The sequence below is a fragment of the Colletotrichum costaricense genome, assembly GCF_030867565.1.
Source record: "Colletotrichum costaricense strain IMI 309622 chromosome Unknown Scaffold_12.1, whole genome shotgun sequence".
Lineage (NCBI taxonomy): Eukaryota > Fungi > Ascomycota > Sordariomycetes > Glomerellales > Glomerellaceae > Colletotrichum > Colletotrichum costaricense.
The window spans coordinates 551,640-570,510 of NW_026848241.1; the positions used below are offsets into that span (position 1 = coordinate 551,640).

The window sequence follows — 18,871 nt, forward strand, 5'->3', positions numbered from 1 at the left end:
TAGCTACCTTACCTTGCCTTACGTCGCATAAACCTGACTTGACCTAACAGTGACAAACACCTCCAGCGAGCAATAAGAACCGTCTGCCTCCCTCCTGCCGACCTGTTGTCTATAAACATCCCTTCCTTTACGGTCAATATCTTGGCAACGAACCTCGTCTGTCCTGTATGCAATTCGGACGCTCGACAACCCTCGTCACCTCTGCCATAGTCCTCTTGACCACCATCTTCCTTACACACACCTACACGAACCTCTTTACACGCCTACATATCCCCCTTTTCAGATCAAACAACACAGACACGATGGGCGGCGGTCCAGTCCAAGGCTTCCGCTCGGTAGCCTACTTTGTCAACTGGTACGTCATCAGCAGTTCTCTTGAGGACTACCCTCAAAGCAAACGTAACTAACACCATCGCTTCCCAGGGCAATCTACGCCCGCAAGCACCGCCCCCAAGACCTCCCCGTCGAGAACCTCACCCACATCCTCTACGCCTTCGCCAACGTGCGCTCCGACACGGGCGAGGTCCACCTCACCGACGGCTGGGCCGACACGGACATCCACTGGGAGGGCGACAGCTGGAACGACGTCGGGACAAACCTCTACGGCTGCATGAAGCAGCTCAACCTCCTCAAGCGCCGCAACCGCAACCTCAAGATCCTCCTGTCCGTCGGCGGCTGGACATACTCGTCCAACTTCAAGGCCCCCGCCAGCACGCCCCAGGGCCGCGATACCTTTGCCCGCAGCTGCGTCGACCTCATCAAGAACCTGGGCTTTGATGGGTACGTTTACCAGTCCCACCCCGGGTATCCTACCCCCAACTGATTAAATCAACCTGCTAACAAACGTGACAGCATCGACATTGACTGGGAATACCCCCAATCCCCCTCCGAAGCCTCCGACTTCGTCGCCCTCCTCCAGGCCGTCCGCTCCGCCATGGACAACTACGCCTCGACCCTGCCAGAGTGGTACCACTTCGAGCTGACAGTCGCCTGCCCCGCCGGCGCCCAAAACTACCAAAAGCTCAACCTCCCTGCCATGGACCCCCTCCTCGACTTCTGGAACCTCATGGCCTACGACTACGCCGGCTCGTGGGACACCACCGCCGGCCACCAGGCTAACCTCCAGCCCTGCCGGCAGAACCCGCGCTCGACGCCGTTCAGCACCGCCGCGGCGCTGGCGCACTACACCTCCCACGGTGTGTCCCCAGACAAGATTGTGCTAGGGATGCCGCTGTACGGCCGCGCGTTTGAGAATACTGATGGTCCTGGCACGCCGTATTCTGGGGTCGGGGAGGGGAGCTGGGAGAATGGCGTCTTTGATTACAAGGTGTTGCCGATGCCGGGCGCGCAGGAGTATCATGACGAGGAGACGGGTGCGAGTTACTCGTATGATGCGGGGAGGAGGAAGATGGTCACGTATGATACGGTGCACATGGCGAGGAAGAAGGCTGAGTATATTCGGGGATGGGGTCTGGGTGGTGCCATGTGGTGGGAGAGCAGTGCTGATAAGCCTGGGCACGAGTCGTTGATTGGGAATGTGGTTCATACGTTTGGTGGTCCGCATGGGTTGCTGCGGCGGGATAACTGTCTGACGTATCCCGAGACCAAGTATGACAATTTACGGAACGGGTTCGCAGGTTGAGGTGTAGGTTAGGTAGACCAAGTCACCAAAGAACCAAAGTTGTGGGAGCCAATATACACAGGTCACGTAACGTCACAAGTCATGATGGAGAGTAAAGAGTGAGAGATGGTCATAGTGTCATGAAATTGCATCGTCATTGCCAGCCAGTGATGTGTACATCAACGCCCCCGTTTTGTGTGCGGCTTTCTGCCGACTAGAATGCTAACCCTGAACCGATCCTCCCAGAATTGTCGCTTTTTGTTTTCCGTAACCTCGCGCCCGCGAAACAAGAGAGAAAATTTACTCCTTCTTGTCGAAGACGTAGGTGAGGTGGCAGCGGCCGCAGTACTGGCGGTCGTTCATGGCGGCCATGAAAACACCGGCACCGCACTTGAGGGAGTCAGTATTGAAACGAGAGTATGATACATCAGAGGGAAACATACGGTGTCGGAGGGGCACTCGCGGCGAAGGCGCTCGATCTTGCCGTCAGAGTCGACCTTGTAGTACTTGAGGACAGCCAACTTGGTCTTCTTGCGCTTGTGCTTGATCTTCTTGGGGGTGGTGTAGACCTTCTTCTTGCGCTTCTTGGCCATACCACCACGCAGGCGCAGGACCAGGTGGAGAGTGGACTCCTTCTGAATGTTGTAGTCGGAGAGAGTGCGGCCGTCCTCGAGCTGCTTTCCGGCGAAGATCAGGCGCTGCTGGTCGGGGGGGATGCCCTCCTTGTCCTGGATCTTGGACTTGACATTGTCGATAGTGTCGGACGACTCCACCTCAAGGGTGATAGTCTTGCCCGTCAGGGTCTTGACGAAGATCTGCATGATTGCCTACTTGTCACGGAATGTTAGAATCAAATGCTTCGAAGTTTGGGTGGATAGCAAAGATTGCTGTCCGTCTCCCTCGATGCTCCTCTTCTTTGCCCCTTGTTTCCGGCAGCGTTGCATGTCGATGGCTTTGGTGGGTGGCGGCAGCGATTGAGCATTCGGCGAAGCGATTTTACAGGCTCGACGAGCTCGCTCGCATGCCGTTGAACCCTGCCAAAAGACTCTGACCCCTTCCAGTGCGCCCCCTCGATAACTCTCGAAAGACGCTGTCGATTTCGCGATTACGCCTTGCGAGAGTCGAGTGGCAGGCGACAGCGGAAAGAGAGTCCACAACTCGTCGAAAGACGAAATGCCAGAAAACAAAGGGAGAAGAAGAGGTGTAACGGGCTCATGGCCAACAAAGAGGGAGCAGAAGCATCTTCAGACGTACCTCGACAATATGTCTATTGCCTTCCTAAGCAGATCCTCAGATGGGTTCGAGTTGGGGATGAGGGAAAATTAAAAGGAAACGACTGCCGTCTGTCGCAGCGCACGGTAAATCCGTCCTGCGCAGGCGCTGGGTGGACCGGGTGGGGGGGTTTGCGAGACCTGGAAAACTAGCGAGACCACGTGATCCTGCTGGTCTACGATTGGCCAACCATAGAGTCTGGAAATCGAATGTGTGGTGCGAAATACGATACGTACTGCAGCCCTGAGGCGACTTGCCCGCGTAAAGTGCATCCTCGCCTAAAATTCCAGAGTGGGATTTTTCCAGAGGTGGGTCCACGAGCACCATTTTTCCGTACCGCACTCTCCAGCCCTGGACCAGCCCTCACTCGTACGCAGCCTCCACCCACCACCACTTCGCAGCAAGGCACGTCAAAACCATTTCGCGCCCTGGTCGAACCCACCAATTGCGATTTTTTGACTCAGCAAGCCAGAAAAGATCAAGTACGTCTCCTCGCAATTGATATACCCCTTCTCCTCTTCTCTTTTTTCTCTCCTTCACGGACCTACTAACACACAGTCAGACGTCGCCAAAATGGTCAAGAAGAGAAAGAACAAGTACGAAGATTCCCTCCTCATCCGCCCCATACACCGCGCTTCCCACGTGCCTCTACCCTCACGTCCCGGCTGTCGACAACGGGTCCCGATATCATGAACCTGCTCGACGACGCCGGCGACTGAGGCTCCAGATGGACACATGCGCAATGATACTCCTAAACGAACACGATTACTGACTTGGTTTCCCCTCCTACAGCGGACGCAACAAGAAGGGCCGCGGCCACGTCAAGCCCATCCGCTGCAGCAACTGCTCGCGATGCACGCCCAAGGATAAGGCGATCAAGCGCTTCACCATCCGCAACATGGTCGAGTCTGCTGCCATCCGTATGCTCACACCCTCTTCCCAATATGTCTCCAAGACTAACAAATATCAGGTGATATCTCTGACGCCTCCGTCTTCGCGGAGTACACCGTACCCAAGATGTACCTGAAGCTGCAGTACTGTGTCTCTTGCGCCATTCACGGCAAGATTGTCCGGTACGTTCGTCCGCGGGAGCGACGACTGCAACCCGTCGGTCTGGTTCACACCACGACCGCGGCGCGCAGGCGCTACAGAAGAACCTTGGCGCTACTCGAAGCTCCCATATCCCCCGTGCCCTGCACCTCGGCGACGCGGTCCTTCCCCTCTTGCGGGAGGTCGATTGCCCACCTGAAGGTTGCTTTTGGGCCTTGTGAAAGACCCCCCAATGCTGACTTACTTTGCCAGTGTCCGTTCCGTCGTGGGCCGCCGCAACCGCGCTCCCCCTCCCCGCGTCCGCTACAACAAGGATGGCAAGAAGATCGTCCCCAACACCCCCAAGGCCTAAAGAGTTGTTTCTCTACTCGGGTACTCGGTGTTTCAGGTGTTTGCAATGACGAGCAGTGGATGAAAAAGTTCTCCTTTCAGGCATGGTTTGGGAACCGGATTGGGCTTTATGATGATGTTCATCTATGGGAATCGGGCCATGGCCCTAGGCTAGCAAAGGAAATGCTTCATGATACTGTTCTCTCGCTCCCTGCAATACGTGCCATATGTCTTGTTCGTCGTGTTTGTTCTACCTGTTGAAACTCGAGTCAACTACCTACTCTCTGGTAAGCTCGAAGCCGACAAATCTCATATCGCTCCCCCACCAGCTGGGCCTCTCAATTCCCCGAGTCCCAATCTGCTCAGACACGACCGTGTTCAACTTCCACTTACTCCCAGTCTGCTCCGACAACTCAGCCCACATCTTCTCCCACGTCTCCAAGTTGTGCCTCAACGCAGGCTTATCCCAAACTCCCTTCAACTCAATCCCATCCGCATGACCCGCAGCGTGACCCACAATCATCACCCCAGGCTCCTGCTTCAACAATCGAATCACCCGCCGCAGCACAACCATCTGCTGCTCCCGCGTCCACAGATGCAGACAAAGACCCAGGTGCGCGGTGTCAAACGTCCCCTCCATGGCGTTCAGCCTCGCGTCCCCGTCGTCCAGCATGTCTGCGTTGACGAAGCGCGTCTCGAGACGGTCCCGGTCGCGGAAGAGCTCGTACCCGGCGTCGATGTACCCTTGCTCCAGCTCGACGGCGACGATCTTGGACGAGGCGACGCCGTCGTGGACGAGGCGCCGGAGGTCCTGGCCGACGCAGCAGGCGATGTCGAGGTGGCGCGCGGATGGGTTGTCTTGGAGGCGGGCGAGGAGTTGCGGGTAGCCTGGGCGGTGGGCGAGGTTGAAGTCGAGGAAGTGGAATTCGCCGATGCAGGGGTAGGGGAAGACTTCCCAGATCTTGTCGCGCTGTGGATGGCATTATGTTAGCATCAAGCCATATCCCAGCTTGTCTTGTGCTGGGATGGAGTAGTCGAGGGGTATAAACAAGCGAAAGGGAGAGGAAAGGGAACATGTACCATGGCGACGACGTGGTCTCTGACCTCGTCTGGCGGGATGCCGGCGTACTCCTCGAGCATCTTGCGTGCCTCGGCGGAGATTTGGGCCTCGACGGAATACCATGGAGCCGCCTTGCTCCTGTCTCCCACGACGATTTGGCTGTTTGCGACTTGCATTTCGTTCATATCTTGGGCAGAATAGTGTAGTAATCAAGAGATATTGCTTCAACACCTGACCTCAATCTCCATTTCCACCTCGCGTCAGACAGCCCCTTTTAAAGAGCACAGCTTAACATCCCGACGGCATGCTCGCAACTCAAAATATCCTGCAATTACTCACCTCAAAAATCAAACTCGCCGAATTCGGCTCCGTCAAGCTTCAACATTGGGACGACGGTAGTCGATGCCAGTTTATTGCCGCGGTTTACCGGCGCACCCGGATCGTGCTGCGCCTCTGCGAACTGGTGAACTTTGCTTTGCCCCCTCCCTCCCGGTCGTCTGATGTCCTGGCTTTTATACTCGCCGCTCTCACCTCGATTTCACATGGAAGGAGTTTCTCGCTAAGTTCCTGAGAAGAGAATAGAAGTGATGAGATATTTCAAACTACCGAGCTTTCTATGCAAGGGCTTGATCGACGGCGACTTCGGCTTGTGGTCTTAACACCGTCTAACCTACGCCCCCCCCCCCCCCTTTGAACTCCGTCCAATAAGATTGCCGTCCACGTCACCGGTCACCATGCCACCGGTAACTTGACTACCCCGACATCCTTGTGCAGGGGCGTATACTCGATATCCGGGAGGGGCACGGCGATTCTCAGGCTGGGGAGCTTCTGGAAGAGCGTTGCTGTGATGGGATTGGTTAGCTCAGTGTGACTGGAGGAGGCCCATGGAAGAGGGCGAACGTGGGGAACGACGCGTAAACGTAAGGTTTTGCTTCTATGCACCAAGCTCAAGTCACATGTACGGCCAACATGACCTCTAGGATATGAATGGCAATCATAAGAGAAAAGAGAGGCTCACCAAAGACAGTCTCGAGCTCTGCGCGCGCAAGCGGCTCGGCGATACACCTGTGCGGCCCGAAGCCGAACCCCAGCGCGTGGTTCGGGTCAGGGGTCCGGTGCATGTCAAAGACGTCCGGGTCGGGGAAGACGTCTTCGTCTCGGTTGCCGGATTGGTTTGCGGCGATGATGCCCTCACCCGCCTTGATGGTCTACGTCAACGGTCAGCATGTCCGGACCAGGGCGCTTCACAAAAAACCACATGCACAAGTGAAGAGATTGACCGAGGTTATTGTGGTTAGTAGATAGCACGTACCTTGCCACCGAGGATAACGTCTTCCTTGGCCACCCGCTTCATCGCCATGGAGGAGCCGGTGTGGTATCTGCACAGCTCTTCGACAAAGGCCGGGGCGAGCGACGGGTCGGCTTTGAGTTGGGCGAGCTGACCTGGGTTCCGGAAGAGTTCGATGACGCCCTGGGGTGCCGGATGTTAGTTGAATCGTGGACCCCAAACACGCGGTCCGTCTGCTCCAAGGATAAAGACACTCAAGAGTCAAGACGGGAAGACGGCAAGACACAGGTGACTCACCAACGCAATCATATTCACCATCGTCGCGTTGCCAGCAACGAGCAGCAAGAAGGCAATTTGCACGGCGTCCGATTTTTCAATGTGACCGGGTCTGAGCTGCTCCACGACCAACTTGCTAATGAGGTCGTCCTTGGGCTCAATGTTGCGTTGGTCGACTAGCTTTGCGAGGTAGTTGAGAAGTTCTCTGGTCGATTTGTGTCAGTCATCATCGGTAACGAGGCGCGAGAGTAGGGAAATGGGGCGGCGGGGACATGTAAAGTTGGACGTACTGGTTTGCAGACTGAGCTTGCGATGCGGTACCGCTGCCATTCGTGCGGATGGCATTCTGCTGGGTGAGATATTCGAGGTCCTCGAACGGGACGCCGAGGATGGTGTAAATAATCTTAGAAAGGGTAGTTAGCAGGGCCTCAAGGTAGCTGCATCAACATGTCCGTTTTGGATACTCTCATCTCACTGCTCTTGGGTGTAAACCAAAGCACTTACATATGACGGAACAGGCAAGGCAAACTTGTCAATTAAGTCAACCGGCTCGTCGCACCCCTGCTCAACCATTTTATCTAGTAGACTATCCACAGTCTTTTGGATATACGGGTTCATGGACGCGATGTGCTCCCGCACGAAAAGCGGCTCAACCATGCCGCGCTGCTGCATATGCGCCGGCGCGTCCATGTCGACAAAGGTGGGCTTGTTCGCGGCCGCCGCTTTCCCGCCGGCGCTGAGCTCGGGGAATCCGGCGCGGGTGCGTTCCTGTGTTGTGGTGTTAGCTCACTTGGACATACTTGATACCCCCGTTGACGTGTGAAAAAGGGGTAGTGGAAGGACGAAGGGCTATATAGGATGGAGAGATGGCACCTTGGAGAGACGCGTATCCGTGGCGACGGCGCAGACGTCTTTGTATTTCGTCACGAGCCATGCGAGGGAGCCGTCAAAGAGCTTCACTTGCGAGACGGGCTCCGTGGCGCGGAGGCGGGCGTACTCTGCGGGCGGTTCGAGGCCCGAGGCGCGTTGGAAGGGGAAACTCGGGGGCGTAGTTGTCGTCATTGTTTTCTGGGTGTGGAGGAGGCGGCGTGAAGAGAGTCGCTGGAGCTTGATCGCTGTTGAAGATAGACGAGGCAAGGAGGTCGAGAACATTGAGTCGTCAAGGTAATTCTGTCTGTGTGTAGAACACGAGGAGTTCTCTAGGGAGCCGGTGCCCTTTTGTATTTATATCTGCGTTCTTGACGGTGTTTGACGGGTCCCATTTTGTTGATTCATTCAATTCCAAATTCTACTTCTTGGGTGTATTCCTTGTTTCTGTCTTTCGTCCCCAGTTGAGTGGTAGGCAATTACGCCCTTCATCCATCCCGACCCTCTCCATCAGAGTCGTGGACGACGAGCAGTGTGGTCTGATCGTGAGCGACACTTCCCGACGTCAGCCCAAGGCGTGTAATACGGACAACCCGGTTGGTCGACGTATTACAGGGGGGAGGGGGTGAAGAGCATGGTGTTGCATGTCAGGTCTACATTGATGTCAACGTCACAACGTGCGCGTAAAACAAACATGGCTTGCAAGGATTCGGAAACAGGCTTCCATAAGGCGAGTCAGGCGGATAGGCAGGTAGGCGGGCAAGCGGGCGGGAGGCTTAGTGGTTGAGAGCGCCGCGGGGGACGGGGTGGTCCGCGGAGTTGTCGAATTTTCGGAACCTCAGCCCCACCACCGCAGCCCCGCCGAGACCCGGAATCATCGGGCGTTGTGGGGCCAGATTCTCCGGCTGGCTAGTCATGAGGACTACCGTATTAGGAAAAAACTCGGACGTCTGAGAGTACCGAGCTGCGAGTTTTGTCAACCAATTGTTTTTTTTTTTTTTTTTTTTTTTTTCTTTTTTGGATATCCGCGGATGGTGTTCATTTTCTGAAGTTCCCTTCCTACCGCGATGGTCAAGCCCACCGTGTGTTGAGTCAGAGGAAGAGAGGGGCTGGATGAGGGTTCTTTTGCGATGAACTCTGTGCAAGCCTTTTTTTGGTTTTGCCTGGGTTGGCACTTCGGTGACCATCCCGCCGGCTCTTGAGGATGGGGCCCATACATTGGAAGTCAAACTCTGTTGGCAGGGCTGACAATCTCCTTGAACTACCTACGGATACTCGATGACGACAGATGGAACCGGGGTATGCGATCAGCTTCAATCTGTGACTACGTCCAGCCCTAAGCACAACCCAACCAATTCACCTCATACACATATGTCAGCAGCCACTTTTCGTTCCTCTCCCCAGTAGCCTTTCTGGACTTCAAGGGCCAGAAACCAGAACCGTTCCTGTCAGAAACACACACGTCTCCCGCGAAGCAGGAAAGACGACACGCCAAGGGCCAAAGTCTCCAGTAGTATCTACCTTATTTTCTTCCACCCCTTTCTTATTCTCCTCTCTACCCCCTTTTCCCTTTCCTTTCTCTGCTCTTTTCCTCTCGTTGTGTTCTTTTTCTTTTCTTTGCCCAACTTATCACAGCCCTTGTGAAGCATCAACTCATCAAAACAAGCCACGAGGCGGAACTCCTGGTCCTCAGCCGTCGTCAAGCCACTTTGCACTCACTTTTGCGGCTCAAACTCGCAGATGGAAAACAAAGGTACACGGGGGACTGGGAAGCCCGAGTCCGACGACACCGTCTCGGCTGGCTACATCAGACGCACCGTATCAACAACAGCAATCGTCAAAGTCTCTCGATCCCAAGCGGAGGCCCGTAAGTACAACACGGAACTGCACAAATAGCAAGGGAGAAGACCCTGTGAAGCCCGGTCTCACCATACAATCGCACTGCCCCGCCCCGCCCCGGCTAACGGAACGGACTCGGCGAGCCAGCAAATGAGCCCCACCCAGAAGGATATGTCAAATTAGGCAAAAATCAAAAAAATTCCAGCACATCCATCCAAAAGGGAGCTGGAGAAAGCGTTGCAACATGATGCATCGTGGCCAAGGGTATCTCCCGCGAAGGAGTTCTGACGAGAATGGCGACGGGAGGGGGATATTATAGCTAAATAGCAAGTAAAACCTGTATCATCTCTGAGATGCCTTGCCAACAATCATATCCAGACCGTGTGCTGTACGCTGAGCCGCGGCGTAGAATCCTTAGATCCCAGATGAATACATATATAGACTCAAAGTCCAAGATATACCTTCATCGTTCAGCAGAAGAATGCGACCCGGACACCGCCCCCGTCCCATGTAGAGACTACGAAACGGACCGGCCTCATCAACGCCCTCTCCAGCTCTTCTTCTTACATCCAGAAAAGGAGTCAATCATATTCTCCATCAGCAACGCCGGCCACTCCGGCAACGGCGCCTCAGTCTCCCAAAACAGCTGCTCGTGCCGCAGCCACCCCTCGTTCCACTGCGCCGACGTCCACATTTTATTGGCGCGCACGACCTTCTCAGCATCCCACGGCTCGCCGGCGTCAAAATTACACCGCACCACGGACCCGCTGCTGCCTCGCGCGATATCCCTCATCGCCTCGGGGAAGCCCTCGTAAAAGTACCCCAGGTACGACTCGTACATCCCGGAGACGGGATGCACGCCCGCCCTGGCCGCGTCCTCGCCCCGCCTCTCGAACCAGTCCAGCACCGGGTGGACGAGCACGAGGCGCCGGTCCATGGACTCGGTCCACGCCCGCTGCCACGCGGCGTCGCGCTGCACGACGGTCTGGAAGATGCGCGCGCACAGCTGCGGCGCCGGGTCGCCGTCCAGGACCAGGGAGAAGGACGCCGCGGGCATGCCCGCTGGCCCGAGAGCCAAGGCCTCCGTGACCCAGAGCGCGACGGTGGACGTGATGTCCCGCGACCGGAGCGCCCGCGTGGCGGCACGATTCTGGCGTTCGCACTGCTGGTGGGGCGTGTGCCATCTCTTGTCGACCTGGAAGAGGTTCCGCCACAGGTTCACGCGACGTTCGACCCGCAGGAGGGGGTTCTCCCGGCAGAAAGGGATCAGGCCTCGGGCGTGGCTCTCCGGATGCGCGACGGAGCGGTAGTCTTCCACGAGGACAATCTTGCGCACCTGCGCGCGCATGGCGGCGGGGATGGACTTGAGATAGCGGATGGCCGAAGCGGCGGCCGAGAAGCGGTAGACTGAGCCGTCGGATCCGTGGCGGATGGATGAGAGCAGGCGCTTCTCCTCGGTGATCCACGACGATAGCTCCTTCAGGTCGGCGGCCTTAGGGATATCCCACTCCCTGACCGAGCAGCGCATGATGCGGCTCGAGCGGGTTTCCCCACCCGCCAAGCGATTTTCCGAGATGTTCATGAGCCGGCACCATTCGAGTTGATTCCAGTCGTTCGGTTTCAGACGAGACGCGGCTTGAAGGAGGTCGCAGCAGAGCTCGAGGTATGAAGATGGTGCCTCACCATAGGGACCACGGCGAAAATGCGTGAAGCCCCAGGCTCTCCATGGTGTCAAGTCCTCATGATCCATTCGCTCCAGGACTCGAAGGAAGCGAGGGTGCTTCTTGGCCAGCTCGTCCAAGGTAAGTTGAGCTGTGGCCCATGACGGCTCGCCAGATGGGGACGACCCTGAGGACGAGACCCCGTCCGGGTCTTCAGTACTAGGAGGGTCGACGTGTACTTTGCTTGCAGCGGCCAAGTCGCTGCTGGAGCCGTCACTGTCGTTCTCCTCATGGTCGTGATTGCCCTCTTCTGACGTAGTTGTCCGCGCCTGTTGCTCTTCGAACCTCCGCCTCGCCAGGAAGCCTCCGGCAAAATGTAACAGTTGCTGCCTGTATCTGTCGAGGCAACGCCCAACCAGGCCGTCGAACCGAGCAGCGCGCATGCGCAAACCTTCAAGCATGGCTAAAGGGGACGGTCCAGATTCCGACGTAATGGTGGAGAACGTGAGGGTGTTGCTCCGCAAGGCTAGGTGGCGCATCTCGTTGGCGACGAGTCGACAGGCGTACATCAGGTTGAGATCGATGGGTCGCCCGTCGGCCCTCTTGAGCCTGCCACCGAGGAGATCGTCTGATTCATAGATGTATCCCCCCTCGACGATGATGTAGTGCTCATATATGAGGTCGCGGACTTCGCGCGGGATGGAGAGCAGTCGCGAGTCGGACCGCAATCCGCCGTGCGCGTGGTTCGGGATGTCCATCTCGTCATGTGTCGCCCTTGTCTCGCGACACCGGATTTCGCTTTCCGTCCCGTCGACTCGACGAAGACTCTGTGACAGAAGGACGCCTGGAGTAGCTGAAGCGAGTTGGGCAATTGTGGTGGGCGTGTATGTGTGGGTTGGTGATTAGCTGAGACGTGTTGACGAAAGCGAGGAAGGGAAGCTAAGAGTAGAGGTGAGGTACCTTGGGTTGGGGGGGCACATGGAAACTCACCGCAATTTATAGCGCACTTCGCGCTACTTGTTATAGGTACCTTAGTGGACCGCAGGTGCCATGGGCACTCATTTCGGTCATTTTGCGCACCTTGCGGGCTTCCATCAGCGCCACTTCCTCTGAGTCACAGGCTGGAACCAACCTACCTAAGTAAGTACCTTGTTACACACTCCATCCACTCTTCCACCTCACTGCACATTCGCAATTGCTCGACACATTTTTTTTTTTTTTTTTTTTTTAGAAAAACCTTTATTAGGAAGAAAAAACTAAAAAAAGACGGTCTGCTGTGGTGATAGCAGTGATTTCTGAGTACCTTGTTATCGAAGAAAGTTAATTCTTTCTGAGTCACAAGTACAAGAATACAGTTTTAATAAAACAGTGTAGTGCCCACCCAGCACTTGAATTGAGATGCTTTTTCAAGCTTGCCATGAGAGAAAGATGACTGTACTGCTGACTGCCTGCCATCGAGGTCCGCAAGTGGCTTACGCATTATTAGCGGGCATGTCTCTTCTGATCGTGCAGTGGGCGGGGGAGTTGACGGGAGGGAGGGCAAAAGCTGGTGTCAGACTTACCGCTGTGGCTTCAATCGCTGTGGCTTCAACCGTGATGGCTTCGCCCGTGATGGGCGAAAAGTCTGGTTATGAGTCCCTTGAAAGCCTCTCATCAAGAGCTATAAGAGCCTCCGAGTCTGTAAGTAGATTGTCAGTACTCCGATAGCTGTCTGGGGCTCAATGAGAAGACGTACATACTGAGTTGAAATGCTTGCCAAGATACCAACAACCAAACCAACCCCACGATGACGACCTTGACAAAAGACCTGAAGAAAAACGCCAGAATCCTCGCCGTCTATGTGAAAGAGATCGCGTCAGCAAAGTCAGAGAGTCGAGGTAGGCAGCGGAAACTCACCGTTGGGCACGATCCACGAAGCGTAGCAACGCGGCCGCAGAGCATCGCCAACATGTCCCACGCCAAGAAGGGCATCATCAGCACCAACGAGACGGACAGGGCCGTGTCTGTAGGTGGTAGAAGAGAAAACCAGTTAGTGCGCGTTCTCCTGGGACGTTGGATGTTCTGCCGCTGCACGACGGGGAGGGGAATTGCCTACCGATATGGCGCCTCGGCTTCCTCCTACAGCTCGAGGATAATCGCCTTAGACAGCATTGGAAGTCCATCAGAAAGCTCTCTCGAGTGCTCCGGCACATCCACCGCCATCTCCGCGATGGCAAGACTCCCGGCGCCCACGCACAAGAGTGGGTTGCCTACCTCCAGACACTGCCAGACACGGGAGATCAGAAACGGGCGGGAAGAGGGGCGAAGATGATGGTCACAAGAGAGAATTGTCACTTACGTAACACCAGCCTACCAACAAGCTGTCGAAACTGCGATTCTGGCGATCCCTTGACGAGGGAGAGGGTGGAATGGAGGAAAGGATGGGAGACTTGTCTCGAAATCTCAGCGTCAGCGTCGGTCTTCCAAGGTATTGTACGACAAAAATGACTTACGAAAAGGGTTGAGGTTGAACAGTGCGGAATTCGAGGGCAGGGTAGCGTCTACATGTACTGCGGCAATCCTCTAGTAATGCAAAACGATGGAGTTAAACAGTGTGTGTGTGTGTGTGTGTATGTGTGTGTGTGTGTGAAGAAGAGCAAACGAGACCGGGGTCTCAGAAGTCCCCCTGATGAGCATGCACCATATCCTTGAAAGATGCAAAGTCTGCATGGTTCGAAGTCCATGTGAACTGTTGGATGCCGAAATGGTTGATGGCCCAGCGGGACGCTTGGGCGGCGCCCTCAGTAAGCAGACCCTCCAGGGTACACATGCCATTGCGGGTTCGCTTGCCGCCCCTGAGGTCCTTGAGAGGGAGTTGCGATCTTTGCTCTTGAAGGTCTGGGCATGCGTAGAACAAGTGGCCGACGGTTTGTTCACCTGTGCGACAGGGACACATCTTGGTCACGACGTCGGGGCACTGCGAAACGTGTCAAACCAAATGGCAATCAGGTTGTGTTTTTTTTTCTGCTGAATGCAGACAGAGTTCGGGAACATCGTACCTTTCTCCAAGATAAGTATGAATTGAGTCCAATGTGCCCGGTGCGGCACTGGATCAAGATGCTGCTCTGGGCATGGGTGAGGTCCTTGTGGATCTTGAGACTCTCCTTGCCCCATTTCCCCTTGACCGCGACCGGAGTGCGATTGAAGTCTGAGCGAGATTTTGACATCTGGCGTTGCTCGCAATAGTCTCGCCAGAGCTCTGCACAAAATAGGTTGGATTGACGCTGGACATATTTCCCAATGGCGATTTTCCGGTGCATGATGTCAAGTCTACTCCACTCGGGGCGCTCGAGGTTCCTGGTCCTTGTCGTATGATCATATTCGGTCCCTACTTCGCTGGCCACGGCTCTGGCATAGTAGTATGCGACTCTGTAAGGTTGTTTGTCAAACTTGTCAGACCTGTGTCTGGAATAGAAGCGGTTATGCAAGCTCTCCATCAAGCCCGGGTCGTCTCCATCGAGTGCACGGGCACGTTGACACGTCGCGAGTCTTAGGAGATGAACCGTGATGGGCTCAATATTCAACTCCTTCTGGAGAACAGCGCCAGGTGTTGAACCGAAGGCCCCAGCTAGCATCCGAAGACATTGTGCCTGCAGTGAATGAAGCCGGTCGACGAGAGCTTGCGTGAGATGATACTTCATCATGTGGTTGTCGCCAAAGAGGAACCATGCCGCACAGCCATAGGAGATGATCGACCTGACGCTAGTGAGATATATCTTCCTCATCTGATGAAATCCTGGTCCCCACGTTGACTGGTGCAGGCCGCGCAGCGAGTTCATCTTCGTCTCAACCTTGCGCTCAATCTGGTGGTGCCATGCGTTAGCTGGCTGCCTCTGTGTGATGGTTCGTTGTGGCAATTGAGTGAGTGGCATGGTGAGAAACTTACGCTATCAATATGATCGGCCCACGTCAGTTTGTGATCCACCTGAATACCCAGTATTCGAAGACCGCCAAGTTCCTCCTCCTCCTCATCATCATCGTCGTCGTTTCTAAGCGCTGGGTCTTGTCGCTTCGCTGGGTCCTGTCGCTTCTTCCTCAGAACCGCCCTCTTCTTTCTCTTTGTCAACCTTTCCTTGACCAGGCTGTTCTTGGCCAAGTTGGGAATGTTGGGAACCCCCTCGTACGGCTCACCTCGATCACCAGGCTTTCGAAAGTGCATGACACTGTACTTGGCTGGAGAAAAGTTGATACCGCGCGGTGCGGCCCACTCCAGAACTCGCTGATGCCACTTCTCGATGAGCTCGCAATTTCTCGCATAGTCCTTTGAAGTAACAACGATGTACGTATCATCGACGTATGAAAGTGCAAAGACACGGTCTTCCTTGGGGTTTTCCTCGTCAAACATCTCGATGATCCGCGCAGCAAAGAAGGTAAAGAGAATAGGCGATAGTGGGCTTCCCTGAGGAATACCAATGTCAACGTAAAACTCCATCGAAATATAGCCCGGCATTCGGAGCCTGGTTTTTCGATCGGAGAAGAACGATGTGATCAGAGCCAACAACCACTCGGGAATCCCCATGGCGCGCATGATGATGATCAATTCTTCACAACTGACATGGTCGTAGGCTCCTGTAATATCAAGCCCTAAGAGAGTCGTCTTCAACGCAGCAAGCCACCCGTCCATCACCGCATTGGCAATGAACTCAACGGCCTTGGAAGTGCCTTTGCCGACGAATCCATACTGGTGGGGTGGAACCAGTCCGAGACGGACTGATATTTGCCGAAGAAGGTCTGCAATGAGCCGCTCAAAGACCTTGCCGATAGTGGAGAGCAGCGCCACGGGGCGCCAGCTCTTTGGTGTGGCATAGTCAGACTTGCCCTCTTTTGCAAGCACGACTGTGATGGAAGCCTTGAAGCAGTCGGGGTAATGACCCAACCGCACGCAGGCATTGAAGAGGTGCGTGAGGTAGGGCAACAGGGAGGTGCTCGCGTACTTGAGAGCATCGCTCGTGACTTCGTCAGGGCCTGGACTCTTGCCGGTCTTGAGGCGTTTGATGACATTGGCGACATGATTCTCCATAATGAGTGGAGGCTTGTCATGTCCCATTATCTTGATAAGCCTCTCAATGTCCTTGCGTTTGGCCTCGGCCTTCTTTTGGGCGGCGTGCCTAGCCCTGACTTCAGCTCTGGCTTTTCTCTGACCTTCAGTCTTGGCTCTCTCCCTGGACAAGGCAGCAGCCCAATGGGCTGGGTCGACCCCAGGCGGAGGTGCAAAAGAGGTTGAGTCTGATGCAGGGCAAGAAGTACCTTGCGACTCTGCTGGTGTGGCGGGAACGCTTTCGGAAACGCTTTCGGGAAGGGATGGTGTGGTGGGCGTGTTGCAGCATACAGGCGTCGAATCAGGGCCCCCAGCAGGACTTGCTGGAGCGGCCGGAATCTGGCACCCAGTGTGCAGCAGATTCGACGTCCCACCCTGCGGGACCTCGTCAGGGGGACAATCGCGCGTTTTCTCCCATATCGAATCCCGGAAAACCTTGGCATTCTCCTCTGAGCTACCGCAAATGGTGGTCTGATTGTTTACGGTAGATTTGAACATGGGCATATGCGGTGGTCGCTGGATCTTGCTACGACGTTGCGCCCACCTCACCAGCGACCATAGCCCTGGGTCCTGGAAAGACTGAATGGCAGCTCTGCACCGCCAATGCTTCCTGCCTTCGAGTCTCATCAGACGATTGCTTTTGCTGTGGAGGGCTTCAAGAACTTGTAGCTGTTTCTGGTATGGTCGCTTTCCAAATGTCATCCGGCGCAATTTGCTCATGGCAATTCTCTCTTGTGCAAGATGGTCTCGTATAGCGGGTGTAAGCGGTAGTTGTTTCCGAGGCGTGTTTGGGTTCCGCACTTGACTCTCGACGCAAGTTTCGGTTGCAAGCTGAACAGCGTTGATAATATCCGAGGCGAAAAGATTGATGCGCGATGGGGAAGACAGGTCCGGCAAGGATTTGTCAGAGTCTCGCAGAAGACGCAGTGTAGCGCCCACCTTCTTCCTGAATTTCGCTTTGTCCACACTGTTCATGCGATCAAATTTCCACTTCCTACTACCGTCCTGACTAACTCGAGCGTCCAGAGTGGTGTAGATGACACAATGGTCCTCGTGGAACCCACGAGCATCCTCAACTCGGACCTTTGGATTTCGACGACGGAGTTCCTTTCCAGCCCAGACCAAGTCAATGGTTGATTGTTTAGAACCACTCCGATATGTAGGGATCTTGCAGACGAGGCAACGCATCCCTGCTTTCTTTGCCGCTGAGTTGAGAGTTCTGCCATGTGTATTCCCTTTTGGCCTTTTCCCCTTGGGGTCAGGAAGAGACCAGTCCTTATGATGGGCGTTGAAGTCGCCAAGGATGAAACAATTGTCGAGGTTCCGACATGCGGCAAAAAAGTTCTTCATGATGAAGGACTTGCCCGGCCTGCGGTTGTAGACGTTGTAGATCTTGATTTCGCTGTCGTTATCAAGACGGAGCACCAACATGGCGATGTATCCCTCGCCGTGCGGCACATCCCACTCAACCCTCCAAGAGTTCAAGTTGATCGATTTGTGGACGTAAAATGCCACGCGCCGGACGCCTTGTTTCTGCTTCCCCTTTTTGTCGAGGGATGGCTTGTCTTCGTGGTCGATGATGCCCCAGTCGCTTCGATATTCGTAATGGTAATCTGATAGCTGGAACACCTCGACTGGAGGGTCTTGTATGGCAAGGATGGCGGGGACTCGATCCAAAGTGGATCCGTGATCCGCCAGAAAACGGACACGCTGAGATTCTCTGCGTACGTTGGCCTGCAGTATGTCGAGGTGTTCCAGGGTGTAGTGATGGGCTTCCGTGCTGGTGGAAAGAGAGCCAAACGTGTGGCGAAGCCCCGGTATGGTGGCAACCGCGGCGGCCTGGGGGTTTGGTCAGACTTGTTGCAAGCAAGGTACGTCGTTCGACTTACCGGACTGGAAGGTATCTGGACATGTTGCCCTTCCGCGGAGGGACTCGATGCTGAGGGTGGAGTGGGTATTTGTGGCTGGCTGTGCTCGAGGCAAGGAGACTTGCACTACATTTGCAAGGATGGTCAGCCTGTCATGTGACTTTTTGGAGCCAGAAACCTGAAGAGAGAGACTCACAGCATCTGTATTCGTCGTCAAGGTCCGAAGACGACGGGCCGTGCGGCCTTGTGAGCGAATGGCAACCATGCTCTCGCCGCGATCTCGTGCGACAAAACTGTCGTCTACACATACGGGCTGATGACTGCGTTAGTCTGACCAATGCACACAATGAGGGTCTTCACGTGCACAAATACCAAGTTCGTAACACGGGAATATTCATTTGCGGAAGAAGAGCAGCCTCATGTTGGCGACTGTCTGGCCGATGCTTCGAATGCAACGAAGAAAGATTTGACGGACGGCGTGGCGCCTTTCGACCACCAGAGATTTCTCAGACAGCTGTGGTAGGACGAAAAGATGAAGGAAGACAAAATGTAATCTTGAGATGAACGGAAAGAGGCGATGGTTGTGTCATCGAAGGCTCGAGACAGGAGCATGGCCGACATATATGGCTGACTCCTGTTCGAGCTGATTGTGACAACGGGGT

General features: G+C 55.2%; 7 protein-coding genes across 7 annotated transcripts; 3 read left to right on the forward strand and 4 right to left on the reverse strand.

Annotated features, from left to right (window-relative positions):
* Positions 1-68: 68 nt before the first annotated feature.
* Positions 69-1,642, forward strand: CCOS01_11144 (glycosyl hydrolase family 18; the record flags this gene model as incomplete). The annotated part of the gene is made up of 3 exons (XM_060459297.1): positions 69-355; positions 424-780; positions 853-1,642. Coding segments are annotated over 3 exons (1,434 nt in total), but the record flags the coding sequence as incomplete, so codon positions are not given.
* A 279-nt stretch (positions 1,643-1,921) lies between these two features.
* CCOS01_11145 (ubiquitin-40S ribosomal protein S27a) lies at positions 1,922-2,442 on the reverse strand (the record flags this gene model as incomplete). The annotated part of the gene is made up of 2 exons (XM_060459298.1): positions 1,922-2,011; positions 2,065-2,442. The coding sequence occupies 2 exons, from the start codon at positions 2,440-2,442 to the stop codon at positions 1,922-1,924; spliced, it is 468 nt and encodes a 155-aa protein (XP_060310030.1).
* Positions 2,443-3,466: 1,024 nt separating this feature from the next.
* CCOS01_11146 (40S ribosomal protein S26E) lies at positions 3,467-4,295 on the forward strand (the record flags this gene model as incomplete). The annotated part of the gene is made up of 4 exons (XM_060459299.1): positions 3,467-3,489; positions 3,686-3,813; positions 3,864-4,125; positions 4,196-4,295. The coding sequence occupies 4 exons, from the start codon at positions 3,467-3,469 to the stop codon at positions 4,293-4,295; spliced, it is 513 nt and encodes a 170-aa protein (XP_060310031.1).
* Positions 4,296-4,550: 255 nt separating this feature from the next.
* Positions 4,551-7,959, reverse strand: CCOS01_11147 (cytochrome P450 55A1; the record flags this gene model as incomplete). The annotated part of the gene is made up of 10 exons (XM_060459300.1): positions 4,551-5,243; positions 5,354-5,492; positions 5,761-5,900; positions 6,090-6,175; positions 6,352-6,541; positions 6,646-6,804; positions 6,919-7,102; positions 7,188-7,300; positions 7,402-7,665; positions 7,771-7,959. 10 exons carry the CDS (start codon positions 7,957-7,959, stop codon positions 4,551-4,553), a joined length of 2,157 nt encoding a protein of 718 aa, XP_060310032.1.
* A 2,182-nt stretch (positions 7,960-10,141) lies between these two features.
* Positions 10,142-12,022, reverse strand: CCOS01_11148 (uncharacterized protein; the record flags this gene model as incomplete). The annotated part of the gene is made up of 1 exon (XM_060459301.1): positions 10,142-12,022. One exon carries the CDS (start codon positions 12,020-12,022, stop codon positions 10,142-10,144), a length of 1,881 nt encoding a protein of 626 aa, XP_060310033.1.
* Positions 12,023-13,050: 1,028 nt separating this feature from the next.
* Positions 13,051-13,656, forward strand: CCOS01_11149 (uncharacterized protein; the record flags this gene model as incomplete). Its single annotated transcript, XM_060459302.1, has 2 exons — positions 13,051-13,504; positions 13,613-13,656. The coding sequence occupies 2 exons, from the start codon at positions 13,051-13,053 to the stop codon at positions 13,654-13,656; spliced, it is 498 nt and encodes a 165-aa protein (XP_060310034.1).
* Positions 13,657-13,917: 261 nt separating this feature from the next.
* CCOS01_11150 (reverse transcriptase) lies at positions 13,918-18,474 on the reverse strand (the record flags this gene model as incomplete). The annotated part of the gene is made up of 5 exons (XM_060459303.1): positions 13,918-14,220; positions 14,303-15,106; positions 15,190-18,180; positions 18,231-18,335; positions 18,406-18,474. The coding sequence occupies 5 exons, from the start codon at positions 18,472-18,474 to the stop codon at positions 13,918-13,920; spliced, it is 4,272 nt and encodes a 1,423-aa protein (XP_060310035.1).
* Positions 18,475-18,871: the final 397 nt, after the last annotated feature.